The sequence below is a fragment of the Neopelma chrysocephalum genome, unplaced genomic scaffold, assembly GCF_003984885.1.
Source record: "Neopelma chrysocephalum unplaced genomic scaffold, ASM398488v2 Primary Assembly neopelma1_102, whole genome shotgun sequence".
NCBI lineage: Eukaryota > Metazoa > Chordata > Aves > Passeriformes > Pipridae > Neopelma > Neopelma chrysocephalum.
The window spans coordinates 3,333,781-3,355,854 of record NW_020897765.1 but is presented as its reverse complement, the minus strand read 5'-3'; the positions used below and the strand labels follow the sequence as shown (position 1 = coordinate 3,355,854).

Here is a 22,074-nt window from a genome sequence, read left to right as displayed (position 1 = left end):
CACCTCTCCTGGGTACAAGCAGTGCTGTGACAGCCCTCAGTGCAAGCACCTGAAGGCAGTGTTGGGAGTGTATAAGCACACAACTACGTGGGATGCGTGTTGTTGTGAGGCTGATTAGCCCAGGTGTTTTACACCTCTCTTCCAAACTGTGCTTATCTGGTAGTCTGGAAATCTGTGCTCTTGTACAGAAAGCAGCATCTCCTACACATTGCATAAACTACCAAACAGGTAGAAGTTCCATGTAATGATGAGTATGAGCTGGTGGTTTCAAGATTAACATCTGGAAAACTTGCTTAGAAATAAGCAAATGAAAATGGAATACAACTTTAAATTATTCTCACTGAAAAACATCAGCAAAAAACCCCACTCTACATTTTCCTGCAAGTTCTTATTTCACAGTGGACAATTCTCATGATGCTTTGTAATTAAGAAACTTTATACATGTGATGTGCTTTTTAACAACTTCAGGTTTTACTTGAGTGTAGCATACAAGCACATCCTGCTCTGTGCACTGTGCTTCTGAAAATAAGGCTGCTCTTAAATAAATATTGATTTAAACTGATGTTGGCAAAAAAATTTGAGCAACTACCAAACATTTTCATAAATGTAAGCTTTATTTCAAGTATGTACATTGTGAAACAATTTATCTTTAAAATAATAACAGCTCTTCTCATCAAGAAGCACAATTTTAAAAAAAAAGGTACAAAAGTACTGGGGAATACAAATATAGCCAACTCTTGGCTAGAATCAAAATTGGTTAACCAGGCAACAGTCTTGCTCTAGTTGAAGTTTCTAGGATTTGTGCGTGATTGGTAGCACACACCACATCAGGATGTAGCAAAGACCGGAAAGATACTCTTGTTTATAACCATAAAAAAGGTTACCTTATCTTGCAAAGAAGTGGTGGGGAGCAGAAAATTTAACTTAGGTAGACAGCAAAAGCTAACAAAATATTGAGAGTCATCAACCTGAAGGGTTTTTTACAGACAAAGCAAACTGCTTAGTCACCTGAACAGTTCAGTCACATTTACTTTTTTTGGTCACTCAGTGACTGTTGTATCTTCCATGTCTGAATTGTGTGGTAGCCATGTTAATCCAAGTTATTTTATTCAGGTAAAAAAAAGCTCAAATACTTGTACCTTTTCAGCTTTCTGAGAGGTTGCACACTCAGATATGTGAACTGAATGACTAAGGGGATTTAAATGTATTTAGTTAATTTGGTTTTCTGCCTGGAGAATGTCTAAACTGTACTTTCATTGCCTGACTGCTAATGCTAATCACCTAGGAAACAGTTATCTTCTTATGGCAGTTAGTTGAGTTTTCCATGGCTGGTGACTCAAGAAACTATGTAATCAGTTTTATGTTAGTTCCTGCTTAAAACCCGGAAATGATTCTGTGTGGTGACAACTGAGTAGAGTGTGCTCTATGGCAGAGTGTTAAAGGGAAGAGTTCCTGACATTGGAATAATACATGCACATTAGCAGAAGAGCAAAGATCACTTGGTAGATGTAACTCCTTTGAAGATTTATGTAATAATTTACTAGAACCCAACATGTTTTTTTAGTGCTGTTTCTCATGATTCTTTTTTTTTTCACTGAAAAGGTAGTTGAACAGACCAGTGACAGTCATTTAAAAAAAAAAACAAACAAAACCAAAATAAGACACAACTTGTTTTTACTAGATGAAACTCTTATCTATGTAGATGTCTAATGTGAAATCACTATTCAAAGTTCTTAAAATTATTATTTGTCTCCCATCTGTGTAAAACTTAAAATTCCTGTGGCAGGTGAAAAATAAGTTTTTGAGTCTTAGATACATCTATCTTTAGGAAACTAAAAGAAAAATTTCAAAAATGTATGGAAGTTAACATCCAGTCGAACAGATTGGAGTCAGGGACAGGGCTCTGCAGAGGCACCAAGCCATCTGTTGTGGGTAGGAAGAATATCCTTGCAGCTGGCAGGCTCTGAAAGTGCTGCCTGAGCAGTCACAAAAGGTCTAAAACCTGGGGGGAGCATGGCCATTGCTCTGGTAGCAGGCTACAAAATGCTTTTCTGTGGGGGATTCTCAGCTGGCTCCAGCACTGAGCTAGGCTTGTGGTGCTTGGTCACTGACTTTCTAGTTGCACACAAGGATGAAAGGTCAAGACGGATGATTTAATAAATGAAGTGTTTAGATGTTCTGACATTTCCTCTGATATCTGATTTCTGTAGCAATCTTTATTTTTGGGACTTTTTTTATTCCTTGAGTCCCACTTTTTCTCCTCCATCTTCCTCCTTTCATTTACATGTTAATGTCAGAGAATGACAATTTACTTGACATTGCTTGGAGTTTGGGAAGGAGGAGAGAAGGGAAAGGAATAAAAAAAATTAAAAAGGAGATTGAGCATTTTTTTGTTCTTTATTTTTCCCCTTGCATCCTTTAACGTCTAACATCTCTGAAATCTTTGTGTTCAGAAAGAGCCAAATTTTGACTAGCCATATTTATTATCCTAAAATAGGGTGGTTGCCTTCCATCTTTTATAAGATCTAAAACAATATTGTCAAGAAGAGACATGATCAGTCAAAAGGTATGGCAACAGCCATATTTTACTGACTCTTGTTGAGCTGTTACACTTTCAAGGGAAGCAAGGACTTGTTTTATAAATGGAAAGGTAATGGTATTTTTAATGGTAGCTTTGAAATTCCAAAGACAGTTGTGTATGTTGGGAGTGTGTACAGGGATACCACAACCTTCTCTTTGCAGTGAGGCAATTTTCTGAGCAGCCAAAAAACAGACACCTATCTGAACATAAGCAGAAGCTGTAAGATCACTACAGTCTCCTCTCCCATTTCCCACCACCTCCTTAAAGACTTGAACTGTCATGATAAATCTATGATTAATCTGTATAGTTAGTTTCAGCTCTTTGATGTTTAGGCATGGAATATGTGATCTATTCAATAATTGCGATTTAAAGCCTTTGATCAACTTGCTGAATTAGTCTCCCTTTGTCCCAAAATTTTGCACTTCAAACTTGAGTATGCACCAGCAAATGAAGCATTTTGGAACCTTACTTAAAATTTTAGCTGGAACATGGAGCATAATAATAATAAATAAACAATATTTAATGTGAAAAAAGCTTGGCACACAATGGCTGCAAGTGTTAATTTTTTCTGGGGAAAAAAATCTAGTTGGCTTTTTAGTTATTCATTTATACCTGTACGTGTGCCTTTTTCTTCTTTTATTGTTTTTTAGGGTTTTTCCCAAGCTTCTAAGTTTTCTATTTTTATTCCTTTTAATAGCCTATTTCCTCTCATTGTCCCCTGAAAAGCAATCCTCTTCTGCAACTTTAAGGACAAATGTTTTCCTTCCAACTGATGAAGAACGTGTCTGCCAGGTATTTTGGTGCATAGTCTTTGTATTACATTGTTTATCATAGTATTTTCCTGGAATAATCTGACCTTTTTTTGTCCTAGATTAGATTTCATTACTGGGTCAGTCAAATGAGTGGAACATTGATGGTGGGACTTCAAAAGCACTCTGAAGATACTGTTACAAGTATCTGGCAAGTTTCAAGAGAACTACAAAGTCAGTGGAAAGCAAATACCATAACAATCAATAGCACTGAAAAGTTTGAGGTTAGTAAATTGAGGTTACTGTAAATGACACTTGTTAAATGGTTTCTGAATTGTGGGTCTTTTTAATAGGTTAAAACTAAATATTTTGTAAATGGAAAGAAAGCATTATCGTGAGGTAAATAAGAGAAAAGCCATTTGGAAGATCCTACTTAGCTTTAAAAAATATTGCTTGCTCTTATCTCTTAGTGGTGTTAAAACTAATACCAAACTTTGTTTAAACTGTGCATGTATCTTAAATGAAACAATTGGTCTCTTTGAGTCATAATTATCTACCAGCCCTTAGAGGTGATACACTTGTGATCTTAACTTTCAATGCAGTATTCCCTTAGCCTCAGTCTAACTGTACTGATAAATTCTAGGTTTCATTTATATAAGAAACAGCATTTTATAATGTAAGATACTGTTTTATAGGGGTGTTTTGCCATGCAAATGTCATAGGCTATTTAAATGCTTTTACACGTGCATTTACAAAAAACATTAGTACAGTATATGTAACTTAAGGCTATAATATTGTAGATGATGTATACTCACTGTTGTGCATAATACTGGTGAGAATGTGGGGAGCAGAGAAGAAAATGAGAGGGTTTTCCTTCTGCAGCAGTTAACTGTGAAGTTGGTTAGCATAAAAGTCTGAAGGCATGGAAGCACGACCTCATTTCAGTAAACCATATGAGTAACATAATTACTTGACTTGCATATTGTGCTAAAGCATCCAACAGGATCTGAATTTTTGAAGTAATACTCACCTGCTCAAACCTTACAGTACCTAACTCGAGTATCAGTGTTGTTGTTGTTCAATATATGAGCAGTCCAGTTTTAAAAAGGCCTGTGTCAAACTTACTGCAGTAATCATTACAATTGGCTTAAGAAATACAGCTCAGCACCTCACCAAACCTAGAGTCTGAGCAAAATTTCTTCTTTGCACTTTTTTGCTCCAGTGAAAATTCGCAAGACATCACTGTCATATAAGTGGATGCAATTCACTTGCCCTTTTGCACTTTTTCTTTTTGTATGACAAGATGTTCAGCCTACAGGGATATCTGTGGAATTTTTCAAGATAAAATGTTGATCATTAAAGTTTCTATGGAAAATAATTATGAGAAACAAATAATTTTTATTTGGGTGTACAAATCTTTTGGAAATAGGGTGCTATAATGTCTTTGCTATTTTGCAAAAACACTTGAAGTGAGACTTTAATTAAAATTAATCTCTGAACCTCCAGTGTTTTGTTTTTTTTCTCATTTTGATGTTAAATATTTATTAGTCAAATACTTAGTCTCTTCCTACTAAAAAAAAATAAAATATCTTGATTATCTTTATGGAATAGGGGATTTTGTTTCAGCATTTAAAAATCTCGATTTTAGGGAATTCTGAAATACAAAGACTGTCAGTGATTTAACTACTCAACACAAGGCAAGATCATTATGGCTGGTTTGGCTGGGTTTTGGAGAACTGTATCATGGTTTGCTCTCCTAAGCTACTTTTGCTGAGAACAAATTTCTGTCTCCCAGACTTCATAAAGAGAAATGGTTCTAGGGTTGGAGTTCACTGGTTAATCTTTTTTAGACACAAGAGCAGGTGGAGGCATCTAACATTATTTTCTTCTGGAAGTGGGGAAGTTAGGACAAGACTTACTGTTTGTGAGTTTTGGGGAAACACAGGTCAATACAGACTCGTGCTCTAGCAGAATATGAACTTGAAGCAGTCTCTGATTTTGTACCAGCAAAGTGAGACAGCCCCTCTTTCACATTGTCTAAATCACTTTATCTCACTTTAAATAAAATGTGACTATGAGGCCCTAACTGCAAGCTATATTATACAGTTTAATATATATTATTAATTAAGTTATTAATAACTGAATTTTTACTTCAAAATGTAACATAACTCTGAAAAGGTTAGGTATTTGTCAAATCTTTGATACTAAAAATATTTCTTGTATTTCTAATTATAAAACAGTGCACTATATTGTTTTAGAAACTCATCTAAAACCGCGTAATGATAGAAAAAGAAAACATGAATACACTGTCCTTCAACTGATGATGTCATGAAAGTACACATTAACTATATGTATCATTGCAGCAGAATTCAAGAGTTCAAAATATTGTTTTCTGAAACAAATCAAATGAGCAAGTTTCCAAGATGCTGCATTTCACTCATAGAAACATATTTTTGCATGTGATATGGCTGTTGCACTTCTTGTGCAAGCCAACTACAACTTTTAACAAAACAGAAAAAATTCCACCCCTCAAAAACAACTCCAACTTGTAACATAATGGTCATATCCTTAGGTAAGTTGTATTATCTTGTACAGTGAAATACAATATTCTTTGCAATTTATAGAATAAATGCATGTTTTCTGCTACAATCTGTTAAACTATGCAGAAAATCATTGCTGAACTCTCAAGGTAATATTTGAAAAAATATTGCTAACACTGTGCATTCGCTATTAAGAGCTAGAATGTACACCCAGCCAAGACTACAGAAAATCCTGGAGCTACGACATCCCCAAGGTTTGTCTAGGGGATAATTTAAGGAATGTTATCCATAAGATTGATTTTTTTTTTGGGGGGGGGTATTTTGATTGGTGTGCTTTTTGTTGGGTTTTCCCAAGGACTGTGGTTGATCAGCCAGTTCCCCTTGTACATCACTGCAGAAAACCTGTAGTAACCTGTGCATTTACAAATGCAGATTGAAATCTGCCCTTAAGATGAAATATAAAATATTTGTAACAACTTGTGTAGAGAAGATTTTTTTAGGGGCAGAAAAAAATCACTGTTGTAACATTAGAGCAGAATAACTGTTGACCAAGTACTCCTCACAGTTTCTTTTGGCTAAAAACTTGATGAAAGGCATCTGACTAATGGTATTTGTTGATTGACTTTGCTCCAGGTCTCTGATAAATTATGAAACCAACCAGAAAATGTTCACATTTCCAGCCCCTGGTGGAATAGTGGCTAGATGAAACACAAAATTATTTGTGTTTTGATCTTTTACTGTCACTATTCTTGCTTTGATTTAAGGCATTTTATTGTGATTTTCAGATCCTTCTTGTTAAAAGCTACTTCAGTATTGAGTAAGACAATTAGTATATATATCTGTGCTGACAAGTCACATAAGTGTGAAAAAGCCAGGATGGTAATCCTCAAAAATTGTTAAGTGTGGGATTTAAGTTCTCATAGTTCCAATAGAAACTCCATGGACTAGACTGGCATATATTGTAAGGTGTTTCATCTTGTCCATGACACTGGTAAATTTGATTTCTTGTTGATTTGCTGTTGATCTCTTTAGGTTATCTTTTGGGGTATGGTGGAGACCCAGAGACAAGATGAAACTGTTGCCATTGATGATATTACTTTCAGTGAAGGATGTTCCCTGGCATATGGTAAGATTACCTGTTTTTCAGGAGACAGGTCATTTTACTTGTCTTTTCCTTAGATTTCCTTAGAAAACACAATGGAAATCCTTTTGCTATTCAAAGGCTTTCTAAACTCCAAAAGTGTTTTCATCTGGCTCATTTTCATTTCCCTAAACAATCATCTGTCTTTTCACATCTAAATGCAGTTATAAAGAAAGACAATAAATACTTTAAGAAATCTGATACAGTATGAATGTAAGGCTCAGTGGGCAAAAAAGGTCTACTGGTTTTGGCTGAAGAATTGATGTGTTCAGCCAGCTTTGGGGCTGACTTTAGGGAGATTCCCAAGGCACTTGTGTGTATTTCTAAACGCGGGGAGGTCCTGATCCTCAGCTGTGCAGAGCGGCTGTGTTGTTCTGCTCTGCTACACCCAGGAGTTGTAATGTCAGGCCGGTCATGTCTCCAGTCAGACCATCTCTGTTTGTCAGGATTCTTTAGCAAAACATTTCCTATTTCTCTTTCAACCCAATGTATTTTCATGGGAAAGGAATACTACCCATCCTAGCATAAATTAAATTGCTTGCTGTGCTGTATTGCACAAGAGTATTGCCCTGTGCACCCATGTCACATCCTCAGTTGAGCACAGTCAAAATACCTCTTTTGTTTTTCTTCCTCTTATTCTTAGCACAGGCACTGAGGGTTCAGACTTCAAACTTCAGGTATGGAAGCAGCGTTTGACACAGACCAAACTAGGTTACAATAATGCTCTCTATATTTCCCAGTAAGAAAAAAAGTATTGAAAAGAGATGCACGAGGTTATTAACATGTTAGAGAAACAAGCAATTGCAGGGAGATCACTCTAAGAGCAACATACAAGTCTTGATTTAATGGTGCAGGCAGGCATACATATTTATTTCAAAGGGGGTCTATATTAGGGAAATGAAGTTTCATGTAACTAAACTTGATCATGTGAGTTTCTCCGTGTTGTAACTTTGTAACAGTGGAGAGATATAGAAGTAAATGTTATATAAATATATTTTCATGCCAGGGCACATCTTGCTTTTCTGTTTTGTAGACATTTTCAGCTGTATTACTTAAATAAGCCAGGATGTTAATTTAAAACTTCAAGCATGCTTGTCTATGAACTAAGAAAACAGTAGAGTGCACTTAGTCTGAAAAAAATTAATTTGAAATGGAATTTGAAATCTGTCTCCAATGTAAAGAGGACAGATGTGAATTTTTTTTCCCCAGCTTCTTTCTTTTCCTTGGAGGATTTCTGCAGGTAAAATGGTGATGTAAAATGGTGATATAAATTGGAAAAAAACCCCTGCATTGCTAAATTCTAGTGACCTAGGTAATTGTTTAACCAGTTCCTGCAGGAGGATATAGATCTGTCTGTAAAAATATATTGAATTTTTTCATAAGCAAAGTTCCTAAAACAAACAAAAATTAAAAAAATTAATCAGCTATAGAGATGAAATACTGTCTCAAAGATATGGGGGAAAAAAGGGAAATGGAAACACAGGTACTCACCAGAACTTATGAATCCAGGTCTTAATCTTACATTGGCAGGTGTTAAACTGTATATTGTGGCTTACAGATTGAGCTGCTGCACTGTTAAGTACATCAAGAATATTCTAATAAGAGCCAGTTCTTATCCTGTGTTTCCCCATTAGAAAAGTCAACTTCATTAGGTGACTTTTAAATGGCTCACAGCAGCCAAAACCAGGGTCAAAGGATCTTAATTTTGTCCCCGAGAGAGGAATGTTACTACTGAACATTTTCCAGTAATTAAAACAAAAGGTCAGACTAATGGTTGGTTGAATTTGAAATCATTTTTTCTCCAGTCCTTTTGGAATGTCTGAATAAGTAGACTTTTAAAGAAGACCACTTCAATTGCATGAAATTCCTAGTTAAAACTTGCATTTTTAATGTACACTTCATGATTTTTAATCCCAGTGTAAATGCATGTAAGAGATAACCTGTGCATTTTTATTCATTAGTATAACTGTGCTTTTAGATCCATGAGTAAAATATCTTACACTTTTCTGCTGTCAGGACTTTCTTGGTAAAACCTGTGATGGTTAAATATAAATGTAGTTTCATTATGCTTGAAGTCTTTTCTTCACTTCTATTCCTCCCGTCTCCCAAACCATTCCCCTTCAGTCTGTTGTCCAGTACCACTAAAGACTAAACTTAATGCATTTTAAAAAATACAACCAAAACTCTATCTTCAGTATTTTAATTGAAATACTCTACAGTTCATAATTTTCCCAACAGCTGCCAAATATCTTGTTATCACTCAAAACCCCCACAGGTCTTTTTTCTACAACTGCATATGGACTGCAGAAAAAAATAGCTGTCAAACAGAAAATATTAAAGTTATTTTCTGAAACATACATAACACAAAATCTTTAATTATACCTTTAGTAGACCTTCTGTTCAAAGGCCTCATATTCTTATCTAAGTGGCTGTTCTGCAGAACTCCCTCTCAACCCCATAAGAATTATGTATGTGAAGAACCCCATTAAGACTGTTTCTCTGATCTCTCCAAAGAGATGAAAGCCAAGAGCTCTAAGGCATGAAAGTGGAATGCTACAAGGGAGTAGGAGGCTTTAGTCCTCCTTAAGTCACTTGTTACGCAGAAGTTACACAGCTTCTCTGCAAAGTTGTGCTGTTTTTCAGGAAAACTGAAGTAATTATATATGTATTACTTGTAATGCATAAATTTTGACAAAAATCCAGTACGAATACTTCAAGTGACAAAATCTCAGACTTAATTCCATTGTTAATTCTAATCCTGCAAAGATGTAACCTTTAATATTACAGACACAGGTCTTTGAGATGAACTGCTACAGGGATGGGAGTCAGAAAATCCAAAATACTAATCTTACTGATGTCTGACATGCTGTGGAATTAAGAGCTGGAAAATGGGTATTTTGTCAAAAAAAACCCCAAAACATCAAAAATGTTTAAAACTAAAGTGAAAAAATGCAGAATGAGTACAAATATTTTGTATTAATAATTCAAAAGTTTTTAAAGAACTTGATTCCTTTTGACTGTACTTGCAACTTTTTTTTAAGTGTTGAAATTTAACAGAATCCATTCTTTTCCCTTGTGGAATTTTGCATGTTCCCTGAGATTCCTCACATAATACATATGGTTTGAAAAAAGTGCATATTTACACATCACTGGAACATGGAAGACATGAAAGGTTTGTAGCACTAGCTGGACAGGCCATCTCACTGAGATGTCAGTAATGTGAATAATACAGTCTCTCTGAGATGAAGTAGCATCTATCTGTAGTGACCTGAAATTGTTTTCTCCATGCAGTTAGGAATCTCTGTGTTTTCTCTGAGACACCCTAATTGCTATTTAAAAGTCTGCCTTAACCAGGAGATTACCTTTCCCCCACAATAATATTAGGGGAATATCAAGGGAGACCTTATCACACTCTGCAACTAACATGAAAAGAAGTTGTAGCCAGACGGGGTTAGGTCTCTTCTCCCAGACCACCAGCGACAGGACAAGAGGACACAGTCTTAAGGTGCATCAGGGGAGGTTTAGGCTGGACATTAGAAAGAAGTTCTTCACAGGGAGAGTGACTGGGCATTGGAATGGGCTGCCCAGGGAGGTGTTGGTGCTCTGTCCCTGGAGGTGTTTCAGAAAAGACTGAATGTGGTATTTAGTGCCATGGTCTAGTTGACAAGGTGGTGTTGGATAATAGCTTGGACTTGATGATCTCGGAGGTCTTTTCCAACCTAGCAGACTCTGTGATTCTATGATTAAGAAATGATACATCCATCATCATAGTGCAATCCTGCTTAAAATCCTGGCCACTGTTGAAGGCAACTAGTCAGGTGTGATGTGCCCTTAAAAAAATTCTGGAAAATATGTGGTAATGTATTCAGAAACTTTTTGTCTCTAAAGAGAAGCATTCTTTTACAAGTATTTTGGAGAAGCTGCTGAGTTAAACCTCTAAGTTAGAAGTGATTTTTCTGTAGCTATCATCTAGAAAAGTAAATAGGTATTTCTTATTACGACATCATTTTTTATGTTACCTGGCAACTCTCTCTGCGGAAGTGAATTCACAAAGGTTGAGATGAGTGGCTAACATAAATACCACTCCATTGCTTTGAAAGAAACATCCATCATGAGGGAATGATTTTTTAGAATGGTATTGTTAAAGATGGCAACCTGAAATACTGGAGAGCAATCAGGGATACACAATACTTTTAAAGTAACTTTTTGAAGAGGCAGAAATGTTGTCAAGTAGTTTAATAAGTGCGTGTTTCTGATGGGAAATAGGTTCATAAATAATGACTTAACAAGTTAAGTGATAGCTTCTCTTTGTCTTTAAGCACCACAGATTTCCAGTTTTGAGCTCGACATATGTGAGTGGCATTCTGACCAGCTGGCTGAGCCTTCTCGGCAGGCACGGCTGCAAGCTGAGCACAAGATTGCCTCCTGTTCCCTCCTGAAGGATTGGAGCAACAATATTGAAGGTAGGAATTAAAGTTAATTCAAAATTACTGGGTGTCATGAAGAATATGGTGCTTTTTAGGGCAAGATTGTGACCCAATACTGAAACAGAACAAAACTACAAAAGTAATTGTACGCATTTCGTATTTAAATTAGCTTTTGATTTGACCATTTGCTAAGAGTACCATGAAGACACATGCTGGTAAAACATGAAAAATTTTAACATAAGAATTAATTAATATTTTCAAGTATTCATGAAACATTGTAACGTAAGAATTCCAGTATAATCCAATAACTGATTTATTCTCCAGTTAATTCTCTTTATGAGAACTGTGTAAGAATTTGGTGAAATTAAATTAAATCCACTTAAACCAAGTCCTTGTGTGTGGGTTTTTTTCTGTTTCGTTCTGATTTTGATACTTGGCAGTTTTACTTGTGTAGGACTACTCTGCACATATAATCAGGAATTTCATCTTAAACCTTACATTAGGGGAACTGTAAAGAAACAAATATTATACAAAATAGTTTCTCACTCTTTTTTTAAAGTAAAATTTGTCCAGTTCCAATTTTTCAGAAGTAAAGAGCATCTCTTGTTTTTGAACTGTGTAGTACATGTTTTGAAAGCTTAATGGATGTAAATCTCTAAGTGTTCTAATGTGAAATAGAATCATCTTGCCAGGTGAGTGTTTGGCTTGTCTACTGAGACTGCCTTCAGAGGGGTTAAGTGGGGCTAGTTGTAACAGTATAATTTGTGATGTAGCTTTGAAGGACTGATAGTGAAGAGATAACTGCTTGAACTTTGAACCCACAGAAATGGATCACATCTTAGTGACAGAAGCAGAATGAATGCTAGATATTGTTTTTATTACAGAAAGATTCCTAAAATAAATTTTAGCATTCATTTCAACATGGTCCAGTAACTGTAAATCAAATTATAGCTGGCAAAAGTGCCTGAGCATGTACACTGTTAAGATGAATTTTTGCATGTATGTACAATGGAGAGCATATAGAGTAGTCAAGTAGACTTTTTTCTTTTCCTCCTTAAATGTGAGGAAAAAAGTCACACCACCTTCCAATTTCCAATTGGACTTTTAATTTTATTTTATTTGAAACACTTCTCTGAAAGGTGTTCTATCTGTGCCATACTTTAACATGACATCTCAAGGGCTGATAATGGGTATGGATTTCCCTTTTATGGCAATATTGTGCTAACAGAAAAGATACTGAAATACTGTAAGTGGCTTTCAGAGGACTAGGTCTAGGACTAGACTAACAATGTCTATAGAAACAGAACATATCTGGAAATGTTTGCACTCTATAGGTGCTTGGGCGTTATTGCATGAATATGCATAGGTAGCTTAGTAGGCTGAATCTGTAACACAAACAGCTGCTTGGGGACATTCCTTGTGCTTCCTTGTCATCAAGGAAAAAGTAAAATGTGAGAAGAAACAGGTGTCAAAACAACACATAGAATTTAATTCATCATTAACATTGAAAAGTATTGAAAAATATGAACTGTGATTGCTTGCCTCTCAATACATTCATTATTTCTATTCATGCAGATTTGTTGAGGCATTAATGAAGAGGCTGAATATTAACTAAAATTCTAAAAACTAAAGAAATGGGATGCAAGCTGAAAAAACCCCATGCTTGAGGTCTCAAACTTGCAATGCAAATAGAGCTTGACTAAGGTTTATTTTCTGATTTTGATCAAAGGTTTTGCTTCTATAAATAGAAAGAGGGGTAAGAAACGAAATTATGAAGTTGACGTCTACACAATTTTATATATAAAGAAAGGATTGCTTATAGTCTTTGAATAATCCTCCTTTGCTCATGTTCTTAAATTTAATAAAATACTTTGTCTTTGGATGACTTTTTTTCATTGTTCCTTTATTGCTTTTCTCCAGTGTTGTAGGCACTTTCTCTATCATTTTTTCTCTTGATTTCTCTAGTGTCAAAAGTTCTTACAGAGGTTTTATATTCCCCTGCAATACTGTTCAGAAAATACTTTTTTCTTCTTGTTTTCTTTATTAATATTTCATGCATGCTGTGTAGTTTCCATAGTTCATGTTTCCATTGGATTAAGTTGGTTTCCTACATCTAGGGTAACACTTCTTTAATAAAAAAAATTAATGAAACAAAGGAAGTGCCAAGTTTTTAAATCCAACATTTCAGATAACCAGTCATAAAAATCACTCAAGTTAAAACATGAAAAAACAGTGAAATCATTAGATTATGTGATTCTATTTCATTACCTTTTTTCTCTCTCTTTTTCTTTTTTTTATTCAAAGGTTTCACCCAGGATTTTTGAGTTCATGAAAATTCACTTTAAAAGAGTAGAAACAATGACAATTTGAGCTCTTTTTTCCTGTAAATGGTTGAGTGGGAGAATTATTGCAGGGCATTGGTTCAGAGACTGAACAGGTCTCTGCTTTGGAAGAGAACTTGTCAGAAAAGTCCCACTCTGTGGCTCAGTTTAAACTGAAAGCTCAGTATTTACTCTAAAACCAGTAACACAGATTCAAAGTTGTGTCATTTGTGAAATAAAAATCCCATGGATTTAAGTGGGAGTGATGAGATTTGAGTCAGAATATGGCTAAGATAGGAGTTAGCTAAATATTTCTAGGCTTTTAGTTTTCAGCATAGCAGGATTCTGGCAGGTTCACTAGCCCACCTCAGCTCTAAGATGATGCTGGACCACCTTAGCAGTAAATCATAAGCTCTGCTTCTTAGTTGAGCGCCACTGTAGTCAGTGGCGGATCTTTCTGCAGGACTACCAAGATTTTACTTATGACAGAGAAAATTTTCCTTCAAAGTTGAAAGAAACAAGACTGTTTAGCTAAAACCTGATTAAGCAGCCATGTGGAGAAAATAAAAGACCTGTTCTGCCTTTAAAAACAAGGGGAAGTTTGGCACTTCAGAAAGAGCAAGTTGGGAAAATTTAAGAGAACAAGTCATAAAGAAGGTCAGAGCATAAACACAGTAATATGCTATGCAGTGTCTCCACTGAGGGAAATTCAGACCTTAAAGGTTTGAAAGGTACAAAGTTTGCAACAAATGAAAGAAAACTCTTCCCACTACCTTTAGTCATTAGAAAGCTACTTGATAAATGTTGTCTAAAAGTAATAATAATAAAAAATCCCTGGAAGAGGGGACCACTGTTCTGCTTTTACAGGCTATAGAGAAGAGGGGAAAAAAATAATAAAAAAGCCAATTTTCAGTTTCTGTAGTCTTCATTTCTGAAGCTAGGCCTCAATTTGTCTAAGAAGCACTCACAATACTTGCATAAAATGCATTCTCTAAAGAACACTCAGTATGCCTCTTGGACACAGAATCATTCTGGATGCTTCATAGAACTTCTGTTTATCTAGTGCTGTTCACTTGCTTTCTCCTCTAAAAACCATGTCAGCTTCACTTTGCCCTGTTTATAAAGATTCAGGAATTTGAAATGAAAAGGGAAAAGAATGTTAATCATCATTTGGCTCAGAAACTAAACTGGGTTGGTTTTATAATGGCATCAGAGAACACTGAAGTTAGACAAAGAAGCAGTAGCATAACTACTAGTGCTGTTGCATATTTCTCTTATGCACAAGAAAGTATAGAAGTGTAGATGCTTTGCTGATATATGTCAAACAGAAAGCTGGGTTAAATCTATAATACTAGTTCACCATGAGATTAACTTGTGTGGTATGAAATTGCAAACTTAATTCCAGTGAAATTGCAACTATTTATTTCAGTGTAAATCATTACCTAACACAAAGAGTAAACTGGCAACAAAAGGAAAAGAATGTTGTCCTTTAAAATAATGAATGTTTTCCTTGTGAAATGACACTTTCTCCCTTCACCTTGAGATTGTGCAATATCTGCATTTGAGATAAGTTTTATTCAGAGAAATGAACACAGAAACTGCTGACTTAAGACCTTTAATCAGTTCTTGTTTACTATTTTAATAGTTGCTTTGGAAGGCAGCAAACATTCAGTGGCGCGGGAGCAGGGGGAAAAAAGAGCTGATATATTCAGTAAAAAGTATTTAGGCTTTTTATTTCTGACAACTAAAAGACACTATTGAGGGGGTGGAGTACTCTTTTAGATCTCAGTAGGAAGGCTTTTATAAGGGGCAGTAGGTCAAGAAGAGCACAAATTGCTTTTCTGCTTCAGGTGGAAAGACAATATACTTCCAACATTTTGTTGCAGAAATTCTGGCTGAGAAGTAAAGACCTTGATTACATGGTGGAGATGTGACTGCCTCCTGTAGCAATAAAGGAGAATACCTTTTTTATTTTTTAAGTATTGGTGTAAAAAGCATATTTTCTGGAAACCACAGTGGAAGTAGGAAGAAAGCCCAGTTTCCACATATATTTGTCATTAGGTTACGATTGAATGGTTGTGAATGTAAGGAGGCTGAGCTGAATGTGGGACTTTAACAGCTTTTAACACGTAAAGTAACTTCAAGATACTACCAATTGATATAATTTTTGGTTGCTGGGGCTATCTGTGAGTAAAATGAAGATACATATATCTATCTTTGTAGTAGGAAACACTTAGATGACATCGAAGTCATATAAACAGCCTGAGGATCAAATTCAATTCTTGCTGGGGTGGGTCTATGGTTAAATTATGTGAAAGCAGTCCTTATTTTCACAGACTGAGAAAAAAAAGAATGTTCTGTGAAAAAGTGACCTTTCTCTTCTTTCATTTTTCAGGCCATTTTGAATGGTTAGAAGCTAATGACAATGCATTATATGAAAGTGCTTATCTAAACAACTCCACGTGTCATTGCTCCAGCAAGAATTGCCATTTTCAGTTTCATTACTCCATGGCAGATAGCAGCGTTCTCAAGGCAGTACTGTCTATTAATCAGGTGAGAAGAAACATGCATTCATTTCCAAAAGGTAAAGGCATGGCAACACAGGTGTTACTAGACAAAATGCAAGAAGATACACCTGCTATTACATGCCTGCCCCCTGAAATAGTTTGTGCAAAACAGTACTTTGGTACTGTTCCGCTGATCTGTGCAATTGCAAAGCCTGGGTGTTTGCCATCTCAGCCATAAACTAATTTGATGGGTGAATGTTTTGCAATAAGACTTCAAGGACACCCCCAAGCTATTACAGAATTAAATAAATCGAAGATTTCAGGGGAAAAATCTATAGTAACAGCTTTTCTAGACTTCTTCCTGTTCTGGAAATATGAAAATAGGTGCTTTTGTCTATGGAGACACAGAAAAAAATAAAGTTGTTGACTCAGGATAACTGGAAAGTTCTTGATTAGATACTTGATTTGTTTTACCCGAGTCTTAGAGAAGTAATTTTCCTATTCTTTTACGTATTAGTAGATAAAACAACCTTGTCAAACTGAAACACAATCCCAGTTGAGCTATGCTATTTCCATCTTTTTTACCTCCCTTGACTTGTAGAGGCTTTCTGATGTTCTCTTTTGAAAGTCTGGTTTAATAGCTTAATATTGATGCTTCGTGCTGCTACTTAATGAAAGCAAGAGCAATAGAGCTGGTCTCATTAAGTTAATGGCTCTCATATCTTGGTGTTGGAGTTGAATTCTTTTCACCCAACAATACATTTGTATTTAAAAAGAGATCTACTTCATTCACAAAGATAAGGTGCTAAAAACCCTGAAGGGTAACACTACCAAGAGGTCTAAACATAGGAACAGGTAATGGAAATAGTTTATTTCTTTCTGGCTCTGAGTACTCATGAAAGCAGCTCCAGGCTTCTGCTGTGTTTAATTTATAAAAGAGAATAGTTGTATTTTTCGATGACTCATTACTGTACCAGGGAATTGTAACATAATCAGTGTTCTGGTCAGAATGCATGGAGATTTGTGCCATAGTACTCACCAATAAATTCCCAGGTATGACACTCATGCCAACCTTGAGACAGAATCTGAATACTGATTTTAGTAGTTCACCTAAGTAGGATCAGTGGACCCAATTTAAGAGTTTTCTTTTCCTGAAAATAGAGCAAATTATTTGAGCCAAAACCATAAGAAAACTGATATTTGAGTTCCCATAGAGCTGGGAGCCTAGATCAAACCAACTAATTTATAAACAGGTCCTTACATAAGCATAAGAAGAATATTTTTGGTGGTTATTACATCAGGTCAGTCCATTCTGTTTCCACAGATTCTCTTAGCCCTTTTATGTTTTAGTTACCTTCAGTTAGAAGTGTATTTATTGCACATAAAGTTATTTAAAGCTGATGCAAAATTTGCCAGAACAACATTAAGAAACTTCTGTTGATAGTTTCAAAAACAAAACCATACAGACTCATATTTGAAACTTCTTAAGCAGAAAAGAAGGGAGAGTTGGGGTTTACACATTTTGCTACTAAATCATTAGATTGTTTATGAGAATGAAACAAATCTTCAAAGCTAGCCAATATTGAGAAACAGAAGTGAAAGACAAGTGCTGGTTCTGACCCTGGAAGACGACAGAGCTGCTGTCCTAGAGGCTGTCATTCAAGACAACTTCTCAATTGTATGTTCCATGCAGTTTCTCTGCACATCCTATTACTGTATTTATTGATCAGAACCACTTGTCTTCAAATAACTTTTGCTAAGTCCCAGCACTGACAGGCCTGACGCAAATGGAGACTGGATTACACTTAATGTACAGTTTTACTACTGTTCTTAGAGAAGAAGCACCACAGATGTTGCAAATGTATCCCTGGCCTTCCTCACCCTTTCAATAGAGAGAGCAAAGAAGAGTGAACGTATTGTCTAACATAGATATTATGGCATCAATTGGAAGACAAGAAATCTGAATTGCTCTTGGGTTTAAGAAGGACAGGGAAAATTGACTTCTTTTGTCAACAGAAATCTATTGTTTACTTATGTTTAACTTGCAGTCCATTATAATCTGCAGCTTTTCCTCTTTTATTGCTGGCTTGGCGAAGTTGCTCTTCATTAAACATTACTATTTGACCATTTGATTTTTCTTTCTTAACTGTGATTCATTTGTCTTTGAACTTCGTCTTATTGGTTTGAAACTGGGTTCTGTATACTGAGATGATTTTAAATTCTAATGATGTCCTTCAGATTTCTTGTAACTCCTCCCAATTTAGTCTATCCACATTGTTTTAAAATTTGTCATTCCACTCTCCACACTCTCCAGTAAGTTCGTCAGCACTATAATTATATCAGGACCTGGAACAGACCTATGCAGAGCTCTATTATAATTTCTTTTAGTTTGATAGAAAACTATTGACATCTCCTCTTTAAAATAATCTCACATTTCTATTGGTACACCCATGTAATTTCATCTACACCGAATCTTCACTTTTTTTTAAAGAATGTCTTATGATGTTATGTTAAAAGCCTTCATAAAGTGAAGTAACCTCTACTTTTTCAAGTCTATTTTGATGAAAAAAAACACAAGCATTACACTCACTGAGTGCAACTCTCTCCTCATCAGAAGCAGCTAATGTAGGTTTCTCACTTTCTCATTCTCTAGCTGCTTACAAGATTGCCGTTAGTAAATTTCTTCATTGTCTTAAGAGTTTTTCAGCAACTTGGCTATAATTGCATAGTCTGTGTTTTTCCCTTAACTATAATATATGTCCTTTGTCGTGTCAGTTCTCTAGTTTTCCGCACATTCTCCTCAGTTTCTCAGAGCTGGCTGTTGATAGTGAGATATTCCCTTCATTATGTAATCTTTACTTAAAACTTCCTGATTCCGTTCCAGTTTCAGTACTTAATGGCTTATAGATATTTGTAACATTATTCTTTTATTTCAGCCTTGTTTGCATTCCCTTTTGGCAATATTAACTGTTCAACTAACATAAAATATTCATAGAATCATAGAATATGCTGAATTGGAAGGTACACATAAGGATCATTGAAGTCCAAGTCCTGGCCCTGCACGGGACAGTCCCAAGAATCACACCATTAGCCTGAGAGCATTGCCCATGTGCTTCTTGAACTCCGTCAGGCTTGGTGCTGTGACCACTTCCCTGTGGAGCCTGTTCCAGTGCCCAGCCACCCTCTGGGGGAAGAACCTTTTTCTAATATCCAACTTAAACCTCTCCTGACACAACTTCAGGCCATTTCCTCAGGTCCTGTCACTGGTCGCCACAGAGAAGAGATCAGTGCCTGCCCCTCCTCTTCCCCTCACGAGGGAGTTGTAACTGCAATGAGGTCTCCCCTCAGCCTCCTCTTCTCCAGCCTGAACAAACCAACTGCCCTCAGCTGCTCCTCATACAGCTTCCTCTTAACATCCTTTACCATCTTTGCTGCCCTCCTTTGGACACTCTCTAACAGCTTAATATCTTTCTCATATTGCTGAGCCCAAAACTGCCTCAATATTCAAGGTGAGGCTGCCCCAGTGCAGAGCAGAGCAGAACAATCTCCTCCCTCGCCTGGCTGGCGATGCTTTGCCTGATGCCCTCCAGAACACAGTTGGCCCTCCTGGCTGCCAGGGTACTGCTGACTCATATTCAGGGACCCTGAGATCCCTTTCCCTGGCGATATTCTCCAGTGTCTTGTTCCCCAGTCTGTCCATACAATCAACAATATCAACTGTCAGATAAATTTTAAAATTTTCTGTGAAAACTGAAGCCAAATAGGATAATGTTAATTTCAGTCTATTAATTACTTGTTTATTTCTCCCACTGAGTAATGGGCTTATACTTCCTCCTTTTATCTTTACATCTTGTACGGCTTAAAAAACGGATGGAAATTAGACAATAAAAGGTAATTTCAACTAATGTTTATATGTGCAATCATATTTGTACCCTAATGAACTAAAATTTTTCTGAGTGTTAACCAACACTTGCAAAAACCACATAAGTACACTCCTTTGCAGAAGTCAAAGTTGATCCATTAATCATTGCAGGGGAACAGATAAATCTTTGTTCCAAATTGCTCTCTGAAATGAGAGAAGCAGGAACAAAATAATGGGTACAGTTGCACAGTAGTGCATGTATCTGTAAAGAAATATCAAAAAAAAAAAAAAGAAAAAGGTCTATTTCAGAAATGGAGTATTTTAGCAGAAGTCATGATAGTCTCTTCCATCCTTCAAATCTGACTAGTGTTATCTCAGAAAAAAACATTGCTGGGAAAAGGAACAATTCTTGCCATTTTAGTTTTACAAAAAATTGTTTATCGATAGTAATATATCACAATAAGGGGAATAGAGTGAAGGTATCTTGAGCAACTGCTCCCCTGCATAACTGAAATAAATCTTGAAGGAAAGTACTGAAAAAGCAATACCTTCCACATTTCAAAAGAAGTCTACTGATGCAAGGAATGTGCTAGAGGTGTTAACCTATTTGTTCCAAAGAGGTGGAAGAATCTGACAAACAGGATGAATACTGCAGAGAAATATTGTAAGGAAGGGAAATAATAATATTGGCTTATTAGAGCTGTATGAAATCAGAGGGTAAAGTCTGCTGCATGGAACAATAGTCAGTTTAAAATTTTGGTGCATCTGAGGCGACTTACAGTTTTCAGTGTAAAAAACTGCCTTAGAAGGTCGGGATACTAACATGTGCACAGAAAAATCAAGTTTACTGCTACAAGTTGTTCTTATTAAAATGAATTTGGGAGAAAGATGGTCATGGGGCTGGATATCTCAGCTGTTATTTGAATGTAAACAAAGTTATAGTATCCAGGTGCATACAGTGAAAGACACAGCAAATGTAGAGTATTCCCAAAAGGTATATGAATGTGTTTGGAGGGTTCATATGTGTGGGTGTGGGGGAATACAGTAGCTAAAACAGTCACTTAACCACAGGCTATGATTTTTACCTACCATGAGGTATGGTTCCTAGTACATCATCAGTTTCTGTGTCTTATATGTGCCTACTGTAGGCTAATAGATTTCCTTTGGAAGCTGAATTATTTAGGAAAATGAAGCAAGTTTTACACAGAATGAGGTGTTCTCAATATTGAAAGACTTTTGCTGAATATCTGTTACATGAACAAGTGGACAAATACATCTCATACTTATGTGGAAACTCACAGCTGACTTTTAGTTCTGAAATTAAGTAGGTCATGTGGTTTATCCAAATTTGATCTCATCTGTAATTTAGTGTTTGGAATAAGGGTATTGCCTTGGCTCTGTCTTGCAGTTTTCTTGCACTTCTCTGATCTTTGAATGTATAGTCAATAGAGATTTAATCTTCCAGTTTTGTTAGTATGTCAGAACAGGATTGGTAAGGAAAGAACATTAATTGGCTACATATCACAAATCATATCAGTGTAATTCTGCTGGCACAGACCTCGCAGCCTATCAAGCAATAGACAGCATCTTTCTCCTCTTTTTTATATTTCAAGACAGGAAAGAAGATAACTGTCCTCATCTATAGTATTGATAACATTTCACATTCCTATCATAACCCCATTTATTAGTCTCCTGTAAGATGAATTGGTTTTATACTTTCAATTTCTCTTCATACAAGGGACTTTCCCTTTCTCTTACTCTGCTTTGAATATTTTTCTGAACTGCCACTAATTCTGTAATATCTTTTGTGGAAAAATTATGGCCAATATTTCCTAAAAGGAGTCTCAATATTGATATCTGTAATGGTAAGTCTGTTTGTATGTATAGCCTATATTAAATTTTCCAGAAGTTTTTTCTGTCCTTCTGGTTTTGGTCTGTTTTGAAGC

General features: G+C 36.0%; 1 protein-coding gene across 1 annotated transcript in view; it reads left to right on the top strand.

The window, feature by feature from the left end:
* The window catches only part of MALRD1 (MAM and LDL receptor class A domain containing 1), a 248,160-nt gene that overhangs the window by 5,297 nt on the left and 220,789 nt on the right, over positions 1–22,074 (top strand). The window contains exons 3-7 of the mRNA XM_027695630.1: positions 3,279–3,373; positions 3,453–3,614; positions 6,903–6,996; positions 11,331–11,474; positions 16,155–16,312. Coding sequence (XP_027551431.1) covers positions 3,279–3,373; positions 3,453–3,614; positions 6,903–6,996; positions 11,331–11,474; positions 16,155–16,312 — 653 coding nt within the window. The remainder of the gene's footprint in view (positions 1–3,278; positions 3,374–3,452; positions 3,615–6,902; positions 6,997–11,330; positions 11,475–16,154; positions 16,313–22,074) is intronic.